We start from the raw sequence: 23,201 nt of genomic DNA, 5'->3' as shown, positions 1-23,201 counted from the left end.
CCCGCCCAGGCCCCGCAGCCCCGCGCTGCTCACCGGCGGCTCCCGTAGCCGCTGCCGGGGGAGCCGGCGCCCGGCTCGGGGTAGCCGTGCTGCTGCAGGGCTGCGGCCGGGAAGGGGTACAGGAAGCCGGTGGCCAGCGCCGACCCGCAGAGGCAGCAGCACGCCCAGGGCAGGAGGAGAGCCAGCTTCATCTTGCGCGGCCGCCCGCGGGGACCCGGAGCCCGGGCGGGAGGACAGGCGGGAGCGCACCCGCGGCCGGACCGAACCCGCGGCCCCCGCCGGGAGCAGAGCGAGGCAGCCGGCGAGCGAGCGGAGCCCGGCCGGGAGTTGGAAGTTTCTGGGGGGGCGCCCACGCCTCACCAGGGCCGCCTTTTCAAATTCGGCGAGGTGGGCTCTGCGCCGTCAAAGGGGGCGTGGGGTTTTTTCGTTAACCCTCAGAGGTCCGCGGCCGAGGAGGCGCCAGTGGCTGCAGAGCCGGGGGTCCGGGAGCCGCGTGCCCGGAAAGCCAGACCTTGCTCCCGCGTCCGCGCGCACACACTCTAGAACCTTCCCAACCAAGTCCTGTTCGGGTCCCCAAACGCTCGTGGGGCACCCACTCCGTGCCAGGCGATTTCTCCTGGGCAAAGTTGTTTAGTCCCCACAACATTGCTTTCTGTATTAGGTGGCGCCGTTCCCATTTTTCAGAGGGGGAAACCGAGGCTCACAGGAATTAAGCCGAAAAATAACGTGGTCCTGGTCCAGGACCCTTGGGACCAAACAATTGCTCGCCCAGGCTTCCCTAGAATCCTCTTCCCTTTCACCTCCACCCTGTACCTCGACCTCCAAGGTGAGCTGTCGCACAGAACACAGAACGAGGAAAGCGCTGGATTTGGGGTGAGGAGTTGTTTCTGGAATCGCGGATTCGTGAGGTATTGGATCTGGAACGTAGCTGGACGGAGGGGAGATCTAATACAATCCCACCTCCCACCTTTTACAGATGGACAAGCTGAGCCCACCAACCTGGCCCCAGGTTGGTCTCTTCCGGGCTGCTGGATACCCACAGCACTGTACCTCATGCAACAGACAGGTAGGACCCGAATCCAGCCTGTGCCCCACTCCCCAGGTTGGGAGTCTTTCTAGTTCCCCTCCAAAGCATACTAAGGGCCGGCAGAGGCCCTGAGGCTGCCTCTGGCCCTGTTCACAGTGAGGAGCTCCTAGTCTGTAAAATGTGGTAAATCTGGAGAGAAGCCATCCAATATGGAAGTGCTTAATGGGTTGCAATACATTTTGCAGAATTGTGGGATTGTTTTTACAGGAAGACAGGAGGATGCTGTTGGGAACGTGGCCGGAAAGGCCCACTCCAGTGGCTTTTGCCCTCTTGCTTACATATCCCATAGGTACCCCCTTGGGTACATACCCCAAAATATCATATCCAAACCACTTCACCCTCTCCCCCACTTTCTACCCCCTCTTTCTCCACTCAGTACCCTCAAATCCTGCCCAGGGCTTTTCAATGGCACTCCCACCCACACTTTCCAAGTCTCCGAACAAGACTCAGGATGGATGAGTCCATTTCAGAATAGGCAGCCCATAAGTGTTCACTTGGACCTAGGACGACTTCCTTTTCATCTTGCCCTCCATCCCTCTCTCAAGACCTAAAAGAGTCAGAGAATGTGGGGTATCAAGGGATTTTTCAGGGCCTCCCCCAAAACTGATCTGTGCTCCCTGGACAGTTGCCTAACTCCCAGTGAGTGATGAGGTCATTCCCCATTTCCCAGGAATTTGTAAACATTCTGTCTTTCTTCTTCCTCTCCTTTACTTTCAGAATGAGACAAGAGAAATTCCACGTGATTGTAAATGACTTTTACGCTGCAGGCATGACAGTAAAAGAACAAGACTTTTTTTTTTTTTAAGAATTTCCTTTTTATCTTAAAAGTCATTTTTTTTCCCCCAGGGCCACCAGCTGCACCCCAGCTAGAGGGACCTAGGAGAGGACGAGATAACACTGTTCCGTGTTCCGCAGGGTTCTTTTAGGATGAAAAGCTGTAGGAAAAGATTTAATTCATCCCAGAAGCTTCAGGACTGGGGCAGTTGTCTGAGTTTGGTCCTCCCCATCATATCTAGGACAGTCAGTTCAGTCTGGCCCCATGACCACGTACCAGGCAACTTCTGTGTGTCCCGCACCATGCGGCATGCGGTGAAGGCTGGTAGAGAAGCAGAGAACATGGTTGTTCCCTTCAGGGTGACTGCACTATTCTTTAGTAAGGTTTTAAAGTGGCAAAAGGCAGCCAACAGTTCGGACACATGTTCTGCAAACAAGAGGAAGTTCCATTTAGATGGTAAGGGATAAAAAGACAAAGATGCATAAAATCAAGAAAAGAAATATGACGTCCCCCCCACCAGCCAGACCCAGAAGCCTCAGGCCTGCTCCTGGCTCCCCCACTAACTTGCTGATGACCTGGAGTAAACTGCCCTCGCTGGTCCTCCCCAGCGTCTTTATTTGTAAAGTGAAAAGTGGATTGGCTTGTCTCTGAAGATCTTTCCAGTTCTGGTCTTCAGTAACTCACTTTTCCCTTCATCCTCCACTCCCCCCCTCCAAGGCAGCTGTGGATATACCCAAGTTTTTAAGCTGTCACTCCTGTAGGCAAGATTTTCAGCTGCTGCACCCCCCTCCCCACCAGCAGGGCCATGCGAGCCAAGAAGAACGGAGAAGGGTTCATGGCATCATGCTCTAAACTCCCCAAAAGGGAACACCAGTGAGTGAGCCCAACTCCAACAAGTACCAGCTGGGTGACCTTGGACAAGATACCTAACCTCTCTGAGCACCCTCATCTGTAAAATCAATAATAATAACAGCACCTAAGGTATGGGTTTGCTAAAAGAATTTAATGAGTTATTTACATGAAGTGTCTGAATGCTGTGGGTAGCACCTTATAATGCTCAATAAATGTTGATTGTGATAATTTGCAAGGCTTTGGTGAGGGATAAAATGGAAGAACACCACCCTTCTCAAACCCCCCGGGGTGGGCCTGACCAGGAGGCTCATATCCCAGAATGTGCAGAGCTTTCTCAGACGACTCTTAGAGCCCCAGGATAAACCCTTTATGTCTTCTTCCATGCCCAAAAATTTAAAACAAAACTTTATTTTAGAACAAACATGGGAGGGGCACCTGGATGGCTCAGTGGGTAGAGCATCTGACTCTTGATCTCAGGGTCTTGAGTTCAAGCCCCACGTTGGGAGAGGAGCCCACTTAAAATTTTTAAAAAGATAAAAAATTTAAAATAAAAAATAAAACAAATAATGGGGATATCATTGTGTAGAATGTGCAATTTGTGTGTGTGTGTGTGTGTGTGTGTGTTTTAGATAAAACATATTTGTGGCGGATGGCAACAGTGGGAAGGTGTGAGCACCCGAAATAAAGAGCCAGGCCGTACCCTTAGAACTGAGTGGTCCTCAATCATTAGAATTGATTAGCTGGCCTTGTCAGTGCTCCACACAAGCACTTGTCTCGATAGTCCATAGCCGTGCCTGTGGCACCCCCAAATACACGCTAACTCTCCGGGAGAGGCAGTGAGCCAAAAGCCCAAGAAATTGAGCCATAAGGGCTTAGAGCTGGGACCCTGTCTGCAGTGCTGGCTTCTTCCTCCTCTCGTCCTTGGTGACCTTGGGCGACCACCTAACTGCCCCTCCCAACCTCAATACAACGAAAACCCCACAAATGAGGATGGGTGGGCCTTTACGGAGCACCCCCCACTGTCTCCACAACCCTGACATGGACAGGCAGGGTTCTCCGAATCCCCATTGTTCAGACAAGGAGTTGAGGGAAGCGATTTGTCCAGGACCCTGTGCTCTCCTCGTTTCGTAAGTTCAAAAGTGCCTTAAAAAAACGGGTTGTTTGTACAAAGAGGGATCAGATTTCTTGGTGGAAGGAGACAACCCCCCACACATACACACACACACTTGACGAGGGGGCTCCACTGCAGCTGTTACCAGGCCTTTCTGATAAGAAAATATCAGTCAGCATCCTCTTCTGCAGACAAAAAGCAGATCTTCTGTTCTGCTGAAGTCAGCAGAATGAGCCACTGAACAGAGAAGTAAATACTCATCAAGCTGAAGCCAAGGTAAATATTGACCTTCTGGCATGATAAATCCTCCTGTTAATCTAAAACAGAAATCTCCCCCTCCCCCCCGAGTGCCCTATTGGACATGGATTCTGCAGAATCCGACCCCCCCCCCAGAAGTTCAGGGAGGCAATGCAGGACAGGAGCGGTTTTCGCACTGTTTTCTCCAGCAGCCCCTAATCCCAGCTGTTCCGGATCCCAGGACAGCCCAGAAATGGGCTGGGTTGACTCAAGGTAGCGGGACGGTCACAATAGAAGGGCTTCTTTGTTCTGTCCAAGCTTTCTGTGTCCTTGGCCAGGCCAGAAGGTGAGCAAAACGTGGACATGCTGGAAGATTCAAACCCTGAATTTTTCTTCTTTCCCTGCACACCCCCTGCCCAGGCGTCCAGCCAGGCCCTATAAAAGGGGTCTCTTCTTTGCCCAGCAGACCTGCAGGTGTAAGCCTACCTGTTTCCCCAAACACTGGCCGTAAAGTAGACGTTCGGAAGATAGCAAATTGGATGCCTATCGCAAGAGCCCATGATCTCAAACGGAAGTGTGAAAGGAAAACAAACCAAACAAAGGGTCGAAAACAAAACCTAAAAAACACCCCCAAAATAGGGAGTCTGCGCAGTCGCAACACCAGGAGTCCAGCTCCTGTGGCGATCGGTTTGCTCCCTAATGCAGCCACAGCTCACGCAATGCTTCCCAAGGAGCTTACCGAGGTGGCTCTGCGATAAAGAAAGAAAGGGGATGCCATCGTGGGCTCCGTCCGCTGCTATAACAGAATACCATAGACTAGGGGGCTTATAAACAACAGAAATTTATTCCTTACAGTTCTGGGAGCTGGAAGTCCAGGATCAAGGTGCTGACAGACTTGGTGACAGGGGAGGGACGCTTCCTGGTTCATGCATGGCCATCTTCTCGCTGTGTCCTCACATGGCAGAGGGGACAAGGGAGCCCGCTGGGGCTTTTAAGAGGACACTAGTCCTGTTCGGGGAGGGCTCCACCCTCGTGAGCTAAGCACCTCCCAAAAGCCCCACCTCCTAATACCATGGCACTCGGCATTCGGGGTGAAGGCCTCACTGAATGAACTGGGGTTGGGGGGCAGAAACATACACCCCATTGCAGGGGACTGAAATTATAAAATGAGGAAGAGGCAACACCCACGAGAGTGTTGGCCGTACCAGCGTTACCCTTGTGCAGGTATGAAGACTGTGGGGTGTTTAGACACAGTGACCCCACATCGTGATGTGGCACCCACAAGGGCCCGAGCTGAGGCTCTGTGATGCGGAGCCCTGCCCAGAGCAGGTAGGAGTGGCCGCGGCAGGGATGCTGGACTGGGAGGAGGGAGGACCAGCAGGAAGTGATCCCGATCTCCCAAGTCATGCAGGGAAAAGGAAATAAACTTGTTCTTTGAGCCTCAAGGAGAAATTGGAGGCCAATGGGTGGACAAGGTCAGCTGAACATGACGAGGACTTCGTGAGCCGGGTGAGTAAGCGGAGACTGATTCTAGGCCTTCGGGGCAAGAAAAGCATCTACTGGATGGAGGAATTTCCCCCAAATGGGCCTGAGTAAGTCTGGTAGATGTCACTGTGCTCACCAACGTCTGGATCTGACGTCCTTTCCGGGCACAGAGAAGACCTCCCTCACCAGCCCCCCGTGCAGCTGGGCAGAGCCATGCGACTAGATCTGGCCAGTAGGCTTGAGCAGAAGGGACCACACCACTTCTGGGCCAAGAGAGATGAGGGGGTATGGCTTCGTGCAAAAGGGTCCTTGGCCCCACAGAGGCGGTTAGAAAATTATCTCCTACAGGCAAGATTGCCCCTTCTGGTGCCTGTCCGTCTGCATTTTTGCAGGACCTGGATCACGTCCCTCTCTTTCACTGGACCAGCTGTGTCTGTCGCTGTCACTGAGCAGATCCTAATGCAGGACGAACCCAGGGGCCCAGGTGAGGCTCTGTGCTTAGGCCCCGGAGGTGGCCAGCCAGGTCAGACATCAGTTTCACCCTCAGCTGGACTTGAAGCACCGTTAGGAAAGATGCAAACGAAGAAACATGTCCCTGATGCCCCTCAGAGGAGACTAGGAGGTCTGGTGGCAGGGAAATCCATGTGGACTCACAAGAGGGGAGATTTGGGCAAAGCCGAGAGGCAGGGAGGGCACAGGGAGCCGGAGCACGGTGACCGGCAAGGGCAGGAGCATGTGCGGTGCCCAAGGGCTCGGGGTAGGGAGGCTGGGATGCAGTGGAAGGTGCACACACCAGGTACCACACGCGTGCTGACTTCCCACACGCCCCCAGAAGGAGGAGAACTGGGGGCCAAGCTGCCCTCCCAGCGGCGGCATCTGCAGGACATTCACGCGAGTTTTGGCCCCCGGGCAACAACAAATGTTTGCTGTGTGTTTTTAATTTCTTCATGTGTGACAAAGAAAAAGAGAACCACAGATGGAAATGGCAGGTGGGTCCTGTGGATGACCAGACCAAAGAAGGAACCTGCCATTCATTCCAAGAGGGACTGGTGCCTGCCCCTCTCCCCCGTCTTTATCCAAACTCCCGAAGCAAGGATTATCAGGTACAATGCTCAAACTAAAAACCTCCAGATAGCCTTGGGAATATCAGCCTGCCGTCACCTTAGAAAGATTTACCCTGGAAGTCTCCGTGGGGCATAATCTGAAACACCTTCCCCGGGGCTGCTGGGAAGGCATGTTTTGCTGAAAACCAGACAGGAAGGAAGGCCACATTCCCTAAGGGTGGCTTTGATACTAAGACCCAGAAGAAAGAGAATGAAAAGGTTGCTCCACTTGATAAAACCCGCATTGCCATTTACTATTATGAAGTGTCTGTTTGAAGTCAAAACAAGTTCTAGATAAGCCCTTCATTGAGAAACCAGGGGGAAAAGGGGGGCTAGAGGAGATAAAGCAGACAGAGTGGAACTCTGATTAGAGAGTCATTAATTAAGACCATGAAAGTCCCGTAGAGTTTCCTTTGATTGGAAAAATCAGTGGCTGGAGAATTAAAGGCTTTGGGGGAAAGCTCTTCATGCTAAGGAGAGCCAAAAATTAATTCTAGGATTTTAAAATTAAGGCATTATGAAAGCTAAGGCATTGGTTGTAACCAGAAGACCGTGTCAATTTAATCAGAGTCTTATGGGGAGAGAGACAGAGAGAGAGAGCGAGCAAGTGGTGGTTGCCAGAGGGGAGTGGAGAGGGGGGCGACAGAGGGGAAGGGGATTAAGGGCCACAGAGTTCCACCTATAAAATAAATAAGTCACAGGGAGGAAAAGTACAGCATAGGGAATACAGTCAATAATACCGCAATAACTATTCATGGTGGCAGAGGGTAACTATTTCGTCGTATCTGTAACTGTTGAATCACTGTTGTACACCTGAAATCCGTGTAATATTGTGTATTAACTAAGCTCCAAGTAAAAAAAAAATTTTTTTTTGTTTTTAGATCTTGTAGGGGAGCAGCGGGGTCAAAGTAAGTAACCTGTTTTGTTTCAAAGCCCTGTGCTGGCGTCTGGCTCCCCTTGGAGGCATTTTCCATCGGATCTGCTTGCGGGCACCGAGCCACCCAGAGAGGTTCCTCCGTGGGGAAGCTGCCCCATAGTCTGGGGCGCGCCCGTTGGTGCTACAGAGAGGCTGCCCTACCGCCTGCATGCACCCAGGCCCGACGGGGCCCCAGCTCAGACACTATGGGGTGCTGGGGACAACTGTCCTAACCTTCTTGAACTTCAGTTTCCAAAAGGGTATTCTCACCTAGAGTCGCTAGGAAAGTTCATGGCTACATACATCCTTACACGTAATATTAGAGAAGGCACTGACCTGCAGAAGCTCAACATGAGCTGTTCTCTGCCTCACTTCTTCCGTCCAACCCATCCCTAAGTGGCCTTCAGAAAAGATGGTTCTAGAAAGCAGATCATGTCGTTCCCTTCCAGGCCTTTGTAGGGGATGCCAGGGATTTGGATGTGATCTCACTTTAAGCCTGAGGCCAAAAGTCCCTCTTAGACTCATCCCCTGCCCTGGCTGCTCTCCCTCAAACACCCGCAATGCCTCCCCATTACCTACAGAATAAAGTCTGAACTCTCCTTAACCTGGCCTTCAAAGTCCTTCACAACCTGGCCCCAAGCTACCTTTCTAGAATCATCTGTCACTGCTTCCTGTTATATACATAAATCCCAGAGCAAGCCACACCCACAAAGTTTGTATACATAAATCCCAAAGCACATACACAGGGTCGGGAAATTGTAGCAGCTAAGGTGAGATTGTTTGGGGCTTGGTGCCCAGGACCCAGAGGCGAAAGGCGCAGTCCCTGTCCTAAGGAGCCGGGGAGACAGAGAAGTGAACCCACAGGGAATGGTACCAGAGGCAGCTAAGCAGGGAAGACATGAGCGAGAGCCAGAGGGGAGGCCGGCTGGGCTGCGCCAGCAGGGACACATCACTGGTGGCCAAAGTTGTTCCATTCACAGGGGACGGAGCACCCCAGATGGAGTTTAAACAAAGGCCAGGAGCGGTCTGGTTTGCATTTAGGAAGCTCTGGCTGCAGAAGGCAGAGCAAAGAAGACCAAGGAAGGCTGGAGGTGGAAAGCTGGTGGAGAGGCTCTCACAGGGATGCGATCGGAGCGCAGCTGGAAGATGAGCTGAGGTGGTGATGAGGGAGCAGATTAGAGAGAATTAGAGAGAATCCCCCGAAACCCGCTGACCGCTTGCCGTGGCCACCAACGCGCTCAGCTGTCGAGCTCTTGAAAGGTGGCTGGTCCACAGCGAGATGGACTGGAAGAATTAGCTCCAAATTCTAAGAAAAAGGTGATGGGGGCACCTGGCTGGCTGGGTCAGTGGAGCGTGCGACTCGATCTCGGGGTGTTAGGTGTAGAGATGACTTAAAAATAATTTTAAAATCTTCAATAAATAAAAAGAATGTAAACTATCTCACTGGTAACTTTTACATTCGTTCTAATGTTGAAATGATCACATTTTTATATACTGGGATAAATAAAATTGTTAACAAGGAAAATCAATGTTCCTTATTTCTCTTACATGTTTCGAATGTGGCTATTGGAAAATTCAAAATCGGGGCACCTGGGTGGCTCAGTCTGTTAAGCGTCTGCCATTGGCTCAGGTCGTGATCTCAAGGGTCCTGGGGTCTAACCCAAGGTCAGGAGCCCACTTCTCCCTCTTCTTCTGTCCCTCTCCCCAGCTCGTGTGCTCTCTCTCACTCTCTCTCCAATAATAAAACCTTAAAAAAAAATAAAAGGAAGAAAAATAAAAGATCCTCCAGAACTCACTGAAAGTGGGGTCTCCAGATATTATGTGCCACGTAATGTGATGCAGCAGGAATAAAAAGCACCACCCACAAAGAATTCCTCCCTTTTAAAAAAAAATGGAGCCTCAATCTAATCAAGCCTCTACACCCACCCGTTAATTCATAGGAAATATGGGAGACAGAGGAACAAGTCAAACACCAGAAGGAAGCACTCGGCAAAGTACAAATGCAGGGCATTCTATGGGCCAGTTGACCCAAACAACTTCTCCCAATATCAATAGCCTGAAGAAAGAAAGAAGGTGGACCATTAAAGATAACAAGGCACATATCAAATGCAATGTGGGATCCTGGACTGGATCCTGGGACAGAAAAAGGACCTTGGTAGAAAAACAGATGAAATTCCAATAAACTAAAGTTTAGACATTAGTAACAGATCAATGTTAATTCCTTACTTTTGAAATGTACCATAGTTATGTAACATATTAACATTGAGAAAAACCGGATGAAATGTACAGGGGAACTCAGTACTGGCTTTATAACTTTTCTTTGAAACGGAAGTTGCTCCAAAATTAAAAGGTTGGGTTTTTCTTGTCTTGTTACTTTTTTTTTTAAAGTAGACTCCACGTCCAGGGCAGAGCCCCCCGCCCAAGGCTTAAACTCATGACCCCGAGATAAAGAGTAGGACGCTTTACCGCTTTACTGACTGAGCCACCCAGGAGCCCCTTGTTTTGTTCTTAAAGAGAGAGACTTAAAATCTCTAACAGCCAACTACAATGGGTGGCCCTAGTTTAGATTTTGGTTTGAACAAATCCACCATAAAAACATTTTTAAGCCAATCGGAGAAATCTGAATATGGACTGGATATTGGCTGATATTAAGGAACCGTTGTTCATTTTATTTGGTACAATAATGACATGACGGTTATGGCTTTCTTTAAATCCCCAATCTGTTCAACATATGTGTGTACTGGTGAGACGACATGATGTCTGGAATTTGCTTCAAAATAATGCAGAAGAAGAAAATGATGGTAGATAAAATGAGATTGAAAATGGCTGATAATTGTTGGAGCAGATTATGGGTATACATTTGAAATTGTCCATCTTAACAAGTTAAGAAGAAGGGGGAGGAGGAAGATGAGGTCCGTGTGCTTTCTTCCCCTTTGAAGAGTCTAGCGCTTTCCCTCTGAGATGGAACAGACTGGCACCAGCTTGCTTCGTTCCCCTGATCAAGCAAGATCCCCTGGCAAGCCACCAAGTGACATACTTTTCACCTTCGTGATAGTCCCACCAAGGCGGTGGTTCAGGGGAATGGTGTGGAGTCGGGTCCTGGCATCACATAGCCTCCGTTCAAATCCTGGAGGGCTTGGAACAGGTTAGTCTCTGTGCCTTGGCTCTACCTTCTTATAAAGGAGAAATGAAGTAAGACTACCTACCTATTAGGTTGTTGATCATTTTAAACGAGGTAATTGACGTGAAGTGCTTTAAACTGGGTGTGGCACCGACCAGGGACTCAGCAAATGCTGGCTGACCTCAGCACCATTCCTACGGATGGTTTTCTCCCCCGAGGTTCCTTGTGCTCCCATCGCTGCTACTTGGTGGCCAAAGCGTTCCTGTCTCTTGCTCCTCAGCTTCTCCTTGGCCTTGTAACATATCCCACATGGATGCTAAGAATCCCCTCCGGTTGTCTGGTCCATTTTCACACGTTCCTAATTTCAGTTAAATTCTCACGTTTTCATGGTCTTTGCCAGAAACAATTTGATGAATCCCCTTCACCATTTCGAGAGCCTTCAGTTGGGTCAAAAAGGTCTCTTTTCAAATGAGAATTTGCCAAACCTCTCTGGCCTTTCCTAGTAACTGGCTGATAACTGGAAAGCTGTGGAGTTGACCCTCCACAAGCCTCGTTTTCCCCCGGGGGCCGCACATCTGACCGTCCTGGGGGGCTGGATGGTTTCTCCCGCTGTCCATGTAGGAGAGAGCATGCATTTGATTATGATCTGCTATCTGTCCTGCAGCCCAGCTCCCTGTCCAGCTCTGCCATGGCCCAAAGTTGGTGAGGGCCATTCAAAGGAATCGTTTCCTGACATATTAATCTTCACACAAGCACACTTTTTTTTTGCAGGGCGGGTATTTAGCTAGTCGGTTTACATTTGACGGAACTACATGACCCAGTCAAGCCACTTCCTGTCTCCCCCATGGTTCTAATTTGTAGTGATCTTAATGCCCGTCTCTGCAATTTTTCATGCCTATGGAGAAAGCCTGGTCCACGAAACAGTACCAGGGAGGAGCTGGGCCAGGTTTGCACAGTTATAAAGCCTGACGGTGATGGAGCCCTGCCCAGGTGGCAGGAACCGAGCAGAGTTCCTTGGGTGAGTTAGCCCGTCTGTCCTCACCACACTCCTACAGAGCAAGTGCTACTTTTATGGTGCCATTTTATGGGCAGAAAAACTGAGGCACAAAGCAGTTACATAACTGGCCCAGGATCACCCACCCGGGAAGCGGTGAAGCCGAGCTCTGAGCTCAGGCTTTCTGGCTGCAGAGCACTAAGTCCCCACGCACCCATCACTGCCTCGCACAGCCACCCACCCCAGCGACAGTCAGGGACAGCAACGCTCCAGTCTGTTTTGTCGTGATCTTTTTCTGATGGCCAGAGAGCCGATTGGATCAAATCACTCTGTTGTTGTTGATAAAGATGATAATGATGATGGTGTTGGTTTGTTTGTTGGGCTGGATGGTGGTTCTGCTTGAACGGAACAAATTCATGTCTGACTATGAATTAATGCCAAGCGTCTTCGTCTTCATTATCTCCTTTTATGTCTCCAAGAATCCCATGACAACAGATTACTATTCCTATTTTATGAAGACTCAAACAAAGCTTATGCTGACCCAAAGTCACGTTGCTAGGGTTTAGACAGAGTCTAGAAAGTCTAAGTTGCCAATGGCTACAGGTGCAGCCTTTAGCTCATAGATTGAGGAACATGACCACCAGCCCCAGACATCCACCCAGGGATTCAAAGAGAGAAGACGGGGACCAAACCGAGCAGGGCTCCCCGAGAGGCAGCCAATGGGAAGAAAGCCACGGGCAACCTGCCTTCTGCTCCTTACTTCATTGCCTTGTGCTGTCCTGCCTTGCAGGCACCAGGACACGAAGAAAACCGTCTTCCCTTCCTAAGCAAGCTGTGAAGTTTGATTAGACAATCAGGGGTAAAGTGCTTTGAAGAGAAGTGGTGTAGGAAACAGCCTGTGTTTGTGTTTGGGTTAATTCCTGGGAGCCTTCGGATGAGATTAGGGCCAACGAATGGGTCTGCTCAGGTCGCTGGGCTGCATTGTAGAGGAAAAAAATTGTTTCCCAAAACACGTCTGCTAGAGGGGCTGCCAAAACCACTCAGCTCTGCTCCACACCCAAGCGTGTCTTCGTTCAGTCTGGCCGTCACACAAGGAAAAGGGAACTTTGGCGGTCAGGTCAGGCAGGCTGGTGCGTGAAATGTTAACATGTACTTAGACATCAAAGTGTGCCTTTGGGGCAGAAACAATTACCAAATGTTTTAAAACATGACTGCAGTATGTAAACTGTATCGGGAGGGAAGAAGAAAATGAGATTAATGGATGAGACGTATGGTCAAACCAGACAATCGGGATGAAAGGAACATCCCAGGGCATTTTGTCCAACCCCATCCATGGTCAAGTCTCTTCCTCCCCTCCCAGACTCCTTTCCTGATGAGGCTAAGTGGTCACCAGCCCATGTCTGAATACCTGTACCCGCCAGGCAAGTTCTATATGAATTATCAGCTGACAGATAAGAGAACAAACATTTCATGGAAGGTAGCCAGTGTTTTCAACATAAATACCCCGAATCATAGGCATTAGTTTGGAATCCCAGCTCTCCCACCTGTGGAAAGGGCTGAGTTTTGCTGCACGCCACTGCATAATTCTTTCTCCAAATAGAACCCATTAGCAGGAGGCTTAAATATACGGTATTAAAACAACAACAAAACCTTCAATCCATACCAAGTGGTAAAAATGAAGCCTATACAAATAGTTACCTTTCTTGAAAATCAAAAGGTACATTTGATAATATGTTAACTAATGTTCAGTGATGTACTTTTTAAAATTAACCGTGTGTTTCTGATGTTTTGACATCTAGGGGCCTTGCATGCCCTGGAGAGACCATCCCTCCCAAGGGCTAGCTAATTCTTAGAGACAGGAAATTACCAGCCTGCTGAGTGTGACTTTCATATGCAAACCAGCCCATCCAGAGCCCATACCCCAGCCACGTCCTTTATTGGACACTCACACTCTGGACCACTGTCCTCCTGCCCTAATCACCCCAGGGTTAAGTGCCAGATGCGCTCAAGACAGCCCCTACACCCGGGGGCTTCTGAAGTCATTCAAACCAGGCAGCCTAACCCTGTTCATCCTGCCATACTCACTCTGTTCCTGCAGAAACCACAAGAAAGTTTCTTGTGCACACCCTCCCTCCTTCTGCCTATGGCTGACCCTGGTGCTTCCCTGCATGCCCCCCACCATGGTGGAGCGGGGGGAAGGTGCACCCCCCTCTGGGGAACTGTAACAAACCATCTTTTCAATGACAACCCTCTTCTGATCTGTTGGCCTCACCATACGTGAATAATAATTAAGCCTGCATTATATGAGAGTGGCATTTATTCACAAAGGAAGGCTCTAGAATCACCTTGGTTAAATTTCAGATTCAAGCCTGGCCCAAGAAGGGAGAATGGACCCAACCCAAAAACTGCATTAGGAAAGGAAGTCTTTCCATGAGTGCATGGTCTACACGGCCCACGTGCAGACCTCAGCGGTCCACGGGTGAGTCACAACCATCCCCAGACATTGTCCCCTACCTTGTCACGCACCTCCAGGATCGGATTTGCTCCTGAACATAAACGCAGCGCAGAAAGTGTGTAAACGTAGACCTCTTTAGGCAGGAAATGCAGTTGGAATTCGCAGCTGTTTCTTGCACGTACAGTAGCCTTCATTTAAAGAAAATACAATACACTGTACAGAGCTGGGAGTGAAACTGAGTCAGAAGAGCAGGAAATGAGCTACGTTTAGCAGGAGCGAAATAGCGATCAATAAAGAAGTTACAGCAGGAAGACGGGGAGTGTTAGTTAGAGGCATTAACTTATTTGTGACAGATTAAACATCTAAGTGCTCCTTCCTTACCAAAAAAAAAAAAAAAGGCAAAGGAAAACCGCAAAGTTTTAGTGCTCAGAAGGTACACTCAGCATAGCGGGAAAACCCTTGTGATCAGGGGCTTGGAGAGGACGGGTCCAAAGCATCGCAGGGGTGTTACGAAGATCTAGGAGTGCTCCAGTGGGAGTATGCACCAGATATCAACCACCTACTGTGCGCCAAGACATGCGTTAAATTGCTTGTACGGCTCATCCCGTTCGATTCTCTTCGCAACCACGCGGGACTGGGTTAAGCCCCACTTCAGTGGGTGGAAAACTATGGCTCTGTGTTAATTATCTATGGCTACACATAAGAAATTCCTCCCAAAGTTGCCAAATTACAGCAACAGTAGACAAGTGTTCTCTCCTACTGTTTCTATGTGTCGGGAATATGGGCAGAGCTGGGTGGTTCTGGCTCAGGATGTCTCAGGAGGTTGTAGTCAAGATGCTGGCTAGGGCTGCGGGGTCATCTGAAGGCTTGACTGGAACTGATTAACCTGCTTCCAAGATGGCTCACTCACATGGCTGTCAGTGGGTGGATGCCAGTGCGTAGGCAGGAAACTTTTTCACCACATGGAGCTTCCCACAGGGCTGCTTATGTCCTCAAGACATGGCAGCTGGTTGGCCCCAGTGTGATTGACCAAAGCGAGTGGAAGGCAGAAGCCACAATGTCTTTTATGACCCAGCCTCAGAAGTCACACATCCCTCCACATCTTATTGGTTACACAGGTCAGCCCTATTCAGGGCAAGAGGGCGGGAACCACACAAGAGCTTAGAAACCAGGAGGTGAGGATCCCAGGGGGCCATTTTGGATACTGGCTTCCAGTGGACCCAAGAGTATAAGTAATTTTCTTAAGATCAATCAGCTAATTTCAAATTCTACCTTACTCCCAAATCATCATTCTTTCTACCGCACAACTACCCCTCTAAAGCCCAACATCACCTAATGAGGACAGAGGGTCCTGGTCAAACCACATCCCTGTTTTGTTATTTTTGTCAAAAATTTTATCTTCAATCCACTGGGAAATATTTTTTGTGTTAGAACATAGCTCAGACCTCCTAACGGGAATTGATGAAAAATAATTTTTACTTTATTGATTTTGCCCTAAACCAAACTTGCTGAACCTCATCCCTGGCTAAAGCTTTAAGATAATGATAATAACAACAATAACAATAACAATGACAATAATAATAATAATAATAATAATGGGGCACCCAGGTGGCTCAGTCAGTTAAGCACCCAATTCTTGATCTTGGTTCAGGTCTTGATCTCGGTCATGGCTTCGGGCCCTGCACTAGGCTCTATGCTAGGTGTGGAGCCTACTTGAAAAAAATAGAAAAATAAAAAACAAAGTAAAATAAAAATAAAAATAAAAAAATAATAGTAAGGAATGCTTGCCATAATAGAGAACAGAACATTTGCAGGTTACAAACCATTTTGTGATCATTCCTGTCTTTGAGAGCTGACCTAAACACGCTCAGATCTCTGCTGTAAGAGGAGGTGATTGAAGGACATTTTTATTCCCTCAAATAACAGGAAATCCACCATTTATTCTTTAGTAATAAAAACTGCATGTGTAAGAATTGTGACCGTGGAAGGTCAACTCAAATTAAAGATTTTACGACTAGCGGTTATATTAAATCTTTTCAACAATTTATAGAAAGGATTTGAAATATGTCAAACGTATTTCTCTAAGTTTTTTCAACTGAGAGGTTTTATTGCATCAAGTCACAGAATCAGGAGAAAAATTGCTCTTAGATCATCCAGTGCTGGCTCTGCCAATGTCATATGGCTCCCTTCAGAACCAAAGCCTGGGTATTAAGCCATCTGAGGTCAACCTCTCCCAATTAAAATGAAAGTCATAAAGCAAAGTATTTCAATAATCCACAATAATAATAATCCCAAATGTATATAGTGCATGTATCCAAGAAATGTAAAGCAGTTCACATTTTTTTTCTCTCTCTCACCTGGAAACAAAAACGAAAGCCCCAAGGCAAGTGTAAGGGAACATTCATTAACTTAAGTATTTATAGAGCAAATGAATGTGCCTGTGTGTGTACAAGGAGAAAGGGAGGACAAATTGACATTCATTGAGCACCTACTATGTACCAAGCTTTGAGCTAGGTCCAGTGGACTCAAACATGAACGACACCTTTCTTTTTCTTTTTTTAAGATTTCTTATTTTATTTTAGAGAGAGAGAGCAAGTGGGAGGAGGGGCAGAAGGAAAGGTAGCAAACCCTCAAGCTGACTTCCCACTGAGCACGGAACCCAGCACGGGGCTCGATCCCAGGACCCCAAGATCATGATCTGAACCCAAACCAAGAGTCGGATGCCTAACCGACTGAGCCCCCCAGTTGGTTTAATTCACCTGCTGTGAATTAAAATGAGATCACAGAGGGGAAAGCACTTAATCTGGTGCAGGTTTAGTCTTCCCATCTAGACCAGGAACTGCCTGAGGGCAGGGACTGAGCAGCTCCATCTCCGGAACCCAGTGCCCACCCAAGTGCCTGGCACTAGTCCTTCCAAAGCCCCAGCCAGAGATCTAAGTATGTATTTCGTGTCCAAAAAAGCAGGGGGTGTGGGGAAGGCGAGATTCCACCTCCCCCAATTTTTTGAGGTGTGAAAGGAACAAGGTTTTTGAGGTTCCTTGGACTTTTGAAAACTTTTCATTTTTAAAATAAGTACAGAAGGATGTGTATAGTCTTTGGTGGTTATGAACTGATACTAATAAGACAATCATCTGGGACCATGTAACAGTGCCAAAAAGTAAAGGAACGCTCACAGAAAGAAAAATGTCAAAAGACACAGAAATCAGCCTGAGGGGGGCTCCTGCTGGCCAAATCAAGGACTATTTGAGCAGCAAAAAAACAATGATGGTGATAGATTATAACCAAGTAGATAAAATAGAAAATCAGGAACCAGGAGTGTGTATGTGTGTGCGTGATACAGAAATACAGGGGCACCTGGGTGGCTCAGTTGGTTATTAAACATCTGCCTTTGGCTTGGGTCATGATCCCAGGGTCCTGGGATCGAGCCCCATGTCGGGCTCCCTGCTCAGTGGGGAGCCTGCTTCTCCCTCTCCTTCTGCACAGCCCCCCTTCCGGCTCGTGTTCTCTCTCTGTCTCACTATCTCAAATAAATAAATAAATAAATAAATAAATATAAAGTCTTGAAAAAAAATAGATAATGACATGACCCAGCAATTCTACTCCTAGGTATTTACCCAAGAGAAGTGAAAACATGTCCATACAAAACTTTATTTCTAGCAGTTGTGTTTATAAAAGCCCCTAAACTATACAGAGCCCAACCCACGTAACCATCAACAGGGGAAAGGGTAAACTAATGAATGTATATTTATACATGGAATGTGACTCAGCAATAAAAAGGAATAAACTATTGATACACACAATATGTATAAATATCAAAAATATGACCAAGTGAAGGAAGCCGGACACAAAAGGGTAAATATTGTGTGATTCCATTTACATGAAATTCCAGAACGGGCAAAACTAATCTCTAATGACAGAAAGTACAACAGAGTTTTCCCGGGGCTAGGGGTGGGAGGGAGTTGACCACAAAGGAACATGAGGGAACTTTTTGGGTGATGGAAATATTCTGGGTCTTAAGTAAGATGATAGTCTACACATTTTTCAAAACTCAAAGAGCATTTAAAATAGGTGCACTTAAGGGGCGCCTGGGTGGCACAGCGGTTAAGCGTCTGCCTTCGGCTCAGGGCGTGATCCCGGCGTTATGGGATCGAGCCCCACATCAGGCTCCTCTGTTATGAGCCTGCTTCTTCCTCTCCCACTCCCCCTGCTTGTGTTCCCTCTCTCGCTGGTTGTCTCTATCTCTGTCAAATAAATAAATAAAATCTTAAAAAATAAATAAATAAAATAAAATAGGTGCACTTAAATATATGTTTATGTTTAAATTTATTTATAACTAAATAATGTTGTTTAAAAAACAAAAGGACTGACTCTAGGGCAAAGCATTTGCTGTTCCTTAGTCTTGCCTTAATTGCAGGCATGATGCCCGGAGGCACAGCAGCTACCTTGTGACTATGAGGTAACCAGCATGAACACAAAGAATAAATGAAACCTAAAGACAGCAGAAGAAAAAAAAGGGGGAAAGAAACTCATGCCTGAGGCTATTTTTGAGCTGCCAAGCCCTCCCTAAACTGTCACTCTCCAGACCTTGTCACTGCAAGAGTTTTGTTCTTTCAGTCAAATTAATCCCCAAGCAAAATACAAAGTCCCCCCATCCAAATTATTTCCGCTCCACGTTCATTTTTCATCAGCTGAGAATGCATCCCTCCCCCTCCTCCTTCACAGCCCCAAACCAAGAATTCAAGCACGTAATCTTCAAAGGTACACTTTGGAAACGGACTTTGGAAACAGCCACGATGTGAAGTTAATTATGGCCAGAGGCATCACAGAGCATTTAAAAGGGCCAAGAGGAGTTGGGAAAATAGGCTGAGAAACAGCACTGAAGTCTTACGAGACACGAGAAGAGGGGGAAGGAGCCCACAGCAGATGTGGATGGGAATGAGACTGGATAGATAGGTGGGAGCCATTTTATGAAGGACTTTCAAGCATTACATTTGTCCAATGTCACAGGCTAACTGGCCCTAGACCTGATACTCCAGGCAGCGTCATTGACTAGTGAAGATTAGCATTTCAGCCTTGTCATATTGGAGTTCCAAACCATATTTTTAAAAAGATTTTATTTATTTATTTGAGAGAGAGAGAGCAAGAGAGCAAGCAAGAGAGGGGGTAAGGGCAGAGGGAGAAGGAGAAGCAGACTCCCCACTGAGCAGGGAGCCTGATTGGGGGGGCTCGATCCTAGGACCCCGGGATCATGACCCAAGCCGAAGGCAGCTGCTTAACCGACTGAGCCACCCAGGTGCCCGACCAAACTATTTTGTAATACGCTACATTTTCACTTCTCTTAGCTTGTACATTATACACTTTCACAAACTTTTAATAGTTACCCTAAATGTGAAAGCATGCGTTCCTTTTTTTTTTTAAAGATTTTATTTATTAATTTGACATAGAGAGACAGCCAGCGAGAGAGGGAGCACAAGCAGGGGGAGTGGGAGAGGAAGAAGCAGGCTCATAGCGGAGGAGCCTGATGTCGGGCTCGATCCCAGAACGCCAGGATCACGCCCTGAGCCCAAGGCAGACGCCTAACGACTGCGCCACCCAGGCGCCCCATGCATTCTTGACTTATCAAAGTCTAAAGTTACCTGGGATCCCTACTCTTTTCCTAAATATTGCAAAGCATTTAGAATACTTTAACCTAGCTTCTGAGTGATATTTAAGAATTATATATACTATGTTTAGTCTATTTTCTAATTTATGAATAATATATATGACACATTTGTTTACATAACAAATAAATCTAAATATAAAATTTGTGTTTTTAAACCCAATAAGACATTATTATTGTTATATTATATGGTGAATATGTCTTAAGTGTATCCAGCTATTTACCATTCTCAATGATCTTCATTTATGTCCAAACTTCTACCTGGGTCATTTTCCTTCTGCCTAAAAGACACTGTGTTATTTCCTTTAGATCAGGGATGCTGGTGACCAATGCTCTTATTTTGTTTCTTTGAAACTGTATTTATTTCACCTCATTCTTGAAGGATACTTTTGCTACATTTTTTTAAAAAGATTATTTATTTATTTATTTATTTATTTGAGAGAGAGAGCACGCAGAGGAAGAGGGAGAAGCAGACTTCCCGCTGAGCAGAGACCCGGATGCAGGGCTCCATCCCAGGACCCTGAGCCAAAGGCAGACACTTTTTTTTTTTTTTTAAAGATTTTATTTATTTATTTATTTATTTGACAGAGATAGAGACAGCCAGCGAGAGAGGGAACACAAGCAGGGGGAGTGGGAGAGGAAGACGCAGGCTCATAGCAGAGGAACCTGATGTGGGGCTCGATCCCATCACGCCGGGATCACGCCCTGAGCCGAAGGCAGACGCGTAACCGCTGTGCCACCCAGGCGCCCCCAAAGGCAGACACTTAACCGACAGAGCCACCCAGGCACCCCTAGAGTTTCTATTACATGTACCCAGATAGAATTCCTGGCACATGCTTCCCATCACCCTTAGAATAAATTCCCAAAGTCTTACACCACCTCTCCAACAGCATACCCTACCACTCCCCCTTATTCTTCCTGCATCAGCCTCATGGACCCTCTGGGCTGTTCTTGGTACATGCCAAGTGTATTTCTGCCTCAGTGTCTTTGCCCTTGCTGTTCCGGCATGCTCTTCCTCGAGATCTTTCACAGTTTCCTTGAGCCCTCTCTTCACTCAGCTTTCTACTTTAATGTCACCTCTGTCCCATGGTCTTGCCTTGACTACTTCATCCAAAACTGGCTCCTTCACACTCCTTAACTCTTTAGTAATTTATCTTTATTCATAGCACTTACCACTAACTAAAATAATTTCTGCCCGAGAGTATGTTACTTATTTTCGAGCTTAATGTCCATTGGCTCCAACGGAATGAAAGCTTCCAGAGGTACAAGCACCTCCCAGGACCTGGAAGACTGCCTGGCATGAAGTAGGCATTTGAAGGATATTCATTTAATCAATCAGTCAATTCATGACATTTTGAAATTTAGGTAGATTTCATCCTTACACTTCACTCAGCAGTTCTTTGTAATACAAAGACTATGTAACTATGCCACTAAAAGTTAAAGACACGCTGTTGGGTTTATTTTGGTATTTTTGTCATACCAGCACTTTCTGGGGCTAACAAATTTTGTCTGGACACTTCATTTCACGGCCTCTCCTGAAATTCTGGACCAGCTCCGCAATTTAAGGCTGAATTAATGAATGGGTTTTGCAGCGAAGCTTCCAGGCACCTGCACTGACACTGAACTACACCGGGCATTGTCCTTTTGGGTTCTCCCCAGATCAGCCAAAGGACGATTCAGAGACTAGTTTGTCTCTGACCTTTTCTAGATTGGGCCAGGGCTGTGATAAACCCAATCACAATGGGGACAGTATGGTGCCAGAGTGACGAAGGCGTCAGAAGGCCTGCTCCCAACCCCAGCTCACCAGCTACATGACCAGTCTGAGTTCTCGGGGTTACTGGGGAGGAGCACAGATCAGGGACCTGCAATCAGCCCCCAACCTACAAAGAGAGAGAGGTGGCACGTGTGAGCTCTGCAGTCCTCCCGGCTCGGAAGCGAGTCTGGATCCGGGTTTTTTGCTTCCCTTCCACCCTACCCCCAGCCTCGAACTCCCACTTCCAGCCCCGAAGCCCAAGCTGCCAGGCCAGAAGAGCCCTCCCATCCGCCCGCCCAACAGCAGGCGCATCCGCGGGTCCATCCGCGAGCCCTTCCGCTACCAGCCCCGCCCACTCCCGTCGGCCCCCGCGGGCCGCTACCGTCGCCATGGAAACGAAAGCAGCCAATCGGCGCGGCGGCTTCCAGTCCTCGCCGCGCTGGGCTCCGGCGGGCCTGAGAGCTTCAGACCGCGATGCTGAAAGCCAAGATCCTTTTCGTGGGGCCCTGTGAGGTGAGGCCCCGCCGGCGGGGGCGGCGGGCGGGGGCCCGGGTGGGCGCGGGGCGACTCGGGACTGTGCCTTGCGCCGGGAGCCCCCCAGGAGCCCCCTGTCCCACCGCACCGACCCGGTGTGCGCCGCTGGCCTCAGCGTGAATCGGCGCCCCCAGACCTTGACCCCGTTGTCGTAAGGCCTGAAAGTAGTGAGTGGCGTTTTGGAACCAGAGTCTAGGTCCCACGATTCTCCTTTGCCCCTGAGGTTGGCCCTAATGAACATGCCTGTGGGACAAGAAAAGGAAAGAGAGGAAATACCGGGCTATTGCATGGTCTTTGAACGGTTTGCTCGTATTGTGCGTATGGTGGGGGGGGGGTTAAATCTACATGTGGACTTCACACCATACACAGGAATAAGATTCCCATGGACTAAAGCTTAATGTGTGAAACAACTACCGTGGAAATAGTGAATATTCTCCATCTTAAGCACGCATCCCAATTGCTTGGAGGGCTTGTTAAAAACACAACATGCCAGGGCGCCTGGATGGCTCAGCGGGTTAAGTGTCTGCCTTGGTGTCTGCCTTCTTTCGGGTAGTGGTCCCGGGGTCCTGGGATTGAGCGCCTCGTGGGCCTCCCTGCTCAGCCGGGAGCCTGCTTCTCCTCCCTCTCCCTCTGCCTGCTGCGCCCTCTCGCTTGTTCTCTCTCTCTGTCAAATGAATAAATGAAGTATTAAAAACAAACAAACAACAAAAACACATGCCAGTCCTGCCCTAGAGCTTTGATTCAGTAGGTCTGGGAGGGATCCGAGAATCTGCCTTATACTGATGCTTTGTCCAGGGAGCACGCGTTGAGAACCATTGTAGTAAATGCATAAATGGAGGGATGTTATTCAGCTTGAGCCAGGGAAGGTCTCCTCAAGCACAACAGAAAAATTGAAGAAGCCTTAAAAGGAATGACAGTGAAAGTAAGCCTGGGTGAAGTATCTGCAAAATACATCACAAAGCAAGACTGAACGGGTAGAACGCACAAGGGAAGTTGAAAAATCGGTAAAGAGAACTCAACAGAAAATCGAGCAAAGTCCCTGCACACAAGTGCAAGTGGCCAATAGGTATAAGAGCGTGTTCAGCCTCACAGTGAACAAGAACGCGAATTAAAACAAGA

The 23,201-nt window shown here is 48.2% G+C and overlaps 2 protein-coding genes and 1 long non-coding RNA gene across 5 annotated transcripts in view; 2 read left to right on the top strand and 1 right to left on the bottom strand.

The window, feature by feature from the left end:
• The window catches only part of COL26A1 (collagen type XXVI alpha 1 chain), a 143,336-nt gene extending 142,994 nt beyond the window's left edge, over positions 1-342 (bottom strand). For 2 of the 3 annotated variants that reach the window (XM_034669953.1, XM_034669954.1), the window contains exon 1: positions 34-341. In XM_034669953.1, coding sequence (XP_034525844.1) covers positions 34-191 — 158 coding nt within the window. In that variant the 5' untranslated portion in view covers positions 192-341. Of the gene's footprint in view, positions 1-33 lie in introns of all 3 variants that reach the window. The other variant, XM_034669955.1, reaches the window with a different exon arrangement.
• Positions 343-732: 390 nt separating this feature from the next.
• Positions 733-1,921, top strand: LOC109488378. The gene is made up of 3 exons (XR_002141354.2): positions 733-873; positions 977-1,066; positions 1,805-1,921. It is a non-coding gene; the product is annotated as an uncharacterized LOC109488378 (long non-coding RNA).
• Positions 1,922-21,944: 20,023 nt separating this feature from the next.
• Positions 21,945-23,201, top strand: part of IFT22 (intraflagellar transport 22) — an 11,749-nt gene continuing 10,492 nt past the window's right edge. The window contains exon 1 of the mRNA XM_034669952.1: positions 21,945-22,061. Within this exon, the coding sequence (XP_034525843.1) occupies positions 22,023-22,061 (39 nt within the window). The 5' untranslated portion in view covers positions 21,945-22,022. The remainder of the gene's footprint in view (positions 22,062-23,201) is intronic.

The sequence above is a fragment of the Ailuropoda melanoleuca genome, chromosome 10 (genome assembly GCF_002007445.2).
Source record: "Ailuropoda melanoleuca isolate Jingjing chromosome 10, ASM200744v2, whole genome shotgun sequence".
Lineage (NCBI taxonomy): Eukaryota > Metazoa > Chordata > Mammalia > Carnivora > Ursidae > Ailuropoda > Ailuropoda melanoleuca.
The sequence above is the reverse complement of the archived record's forward strand: the minus strand, read 5'-3'. Positions and strand labels throughout refer to the sequence as shown.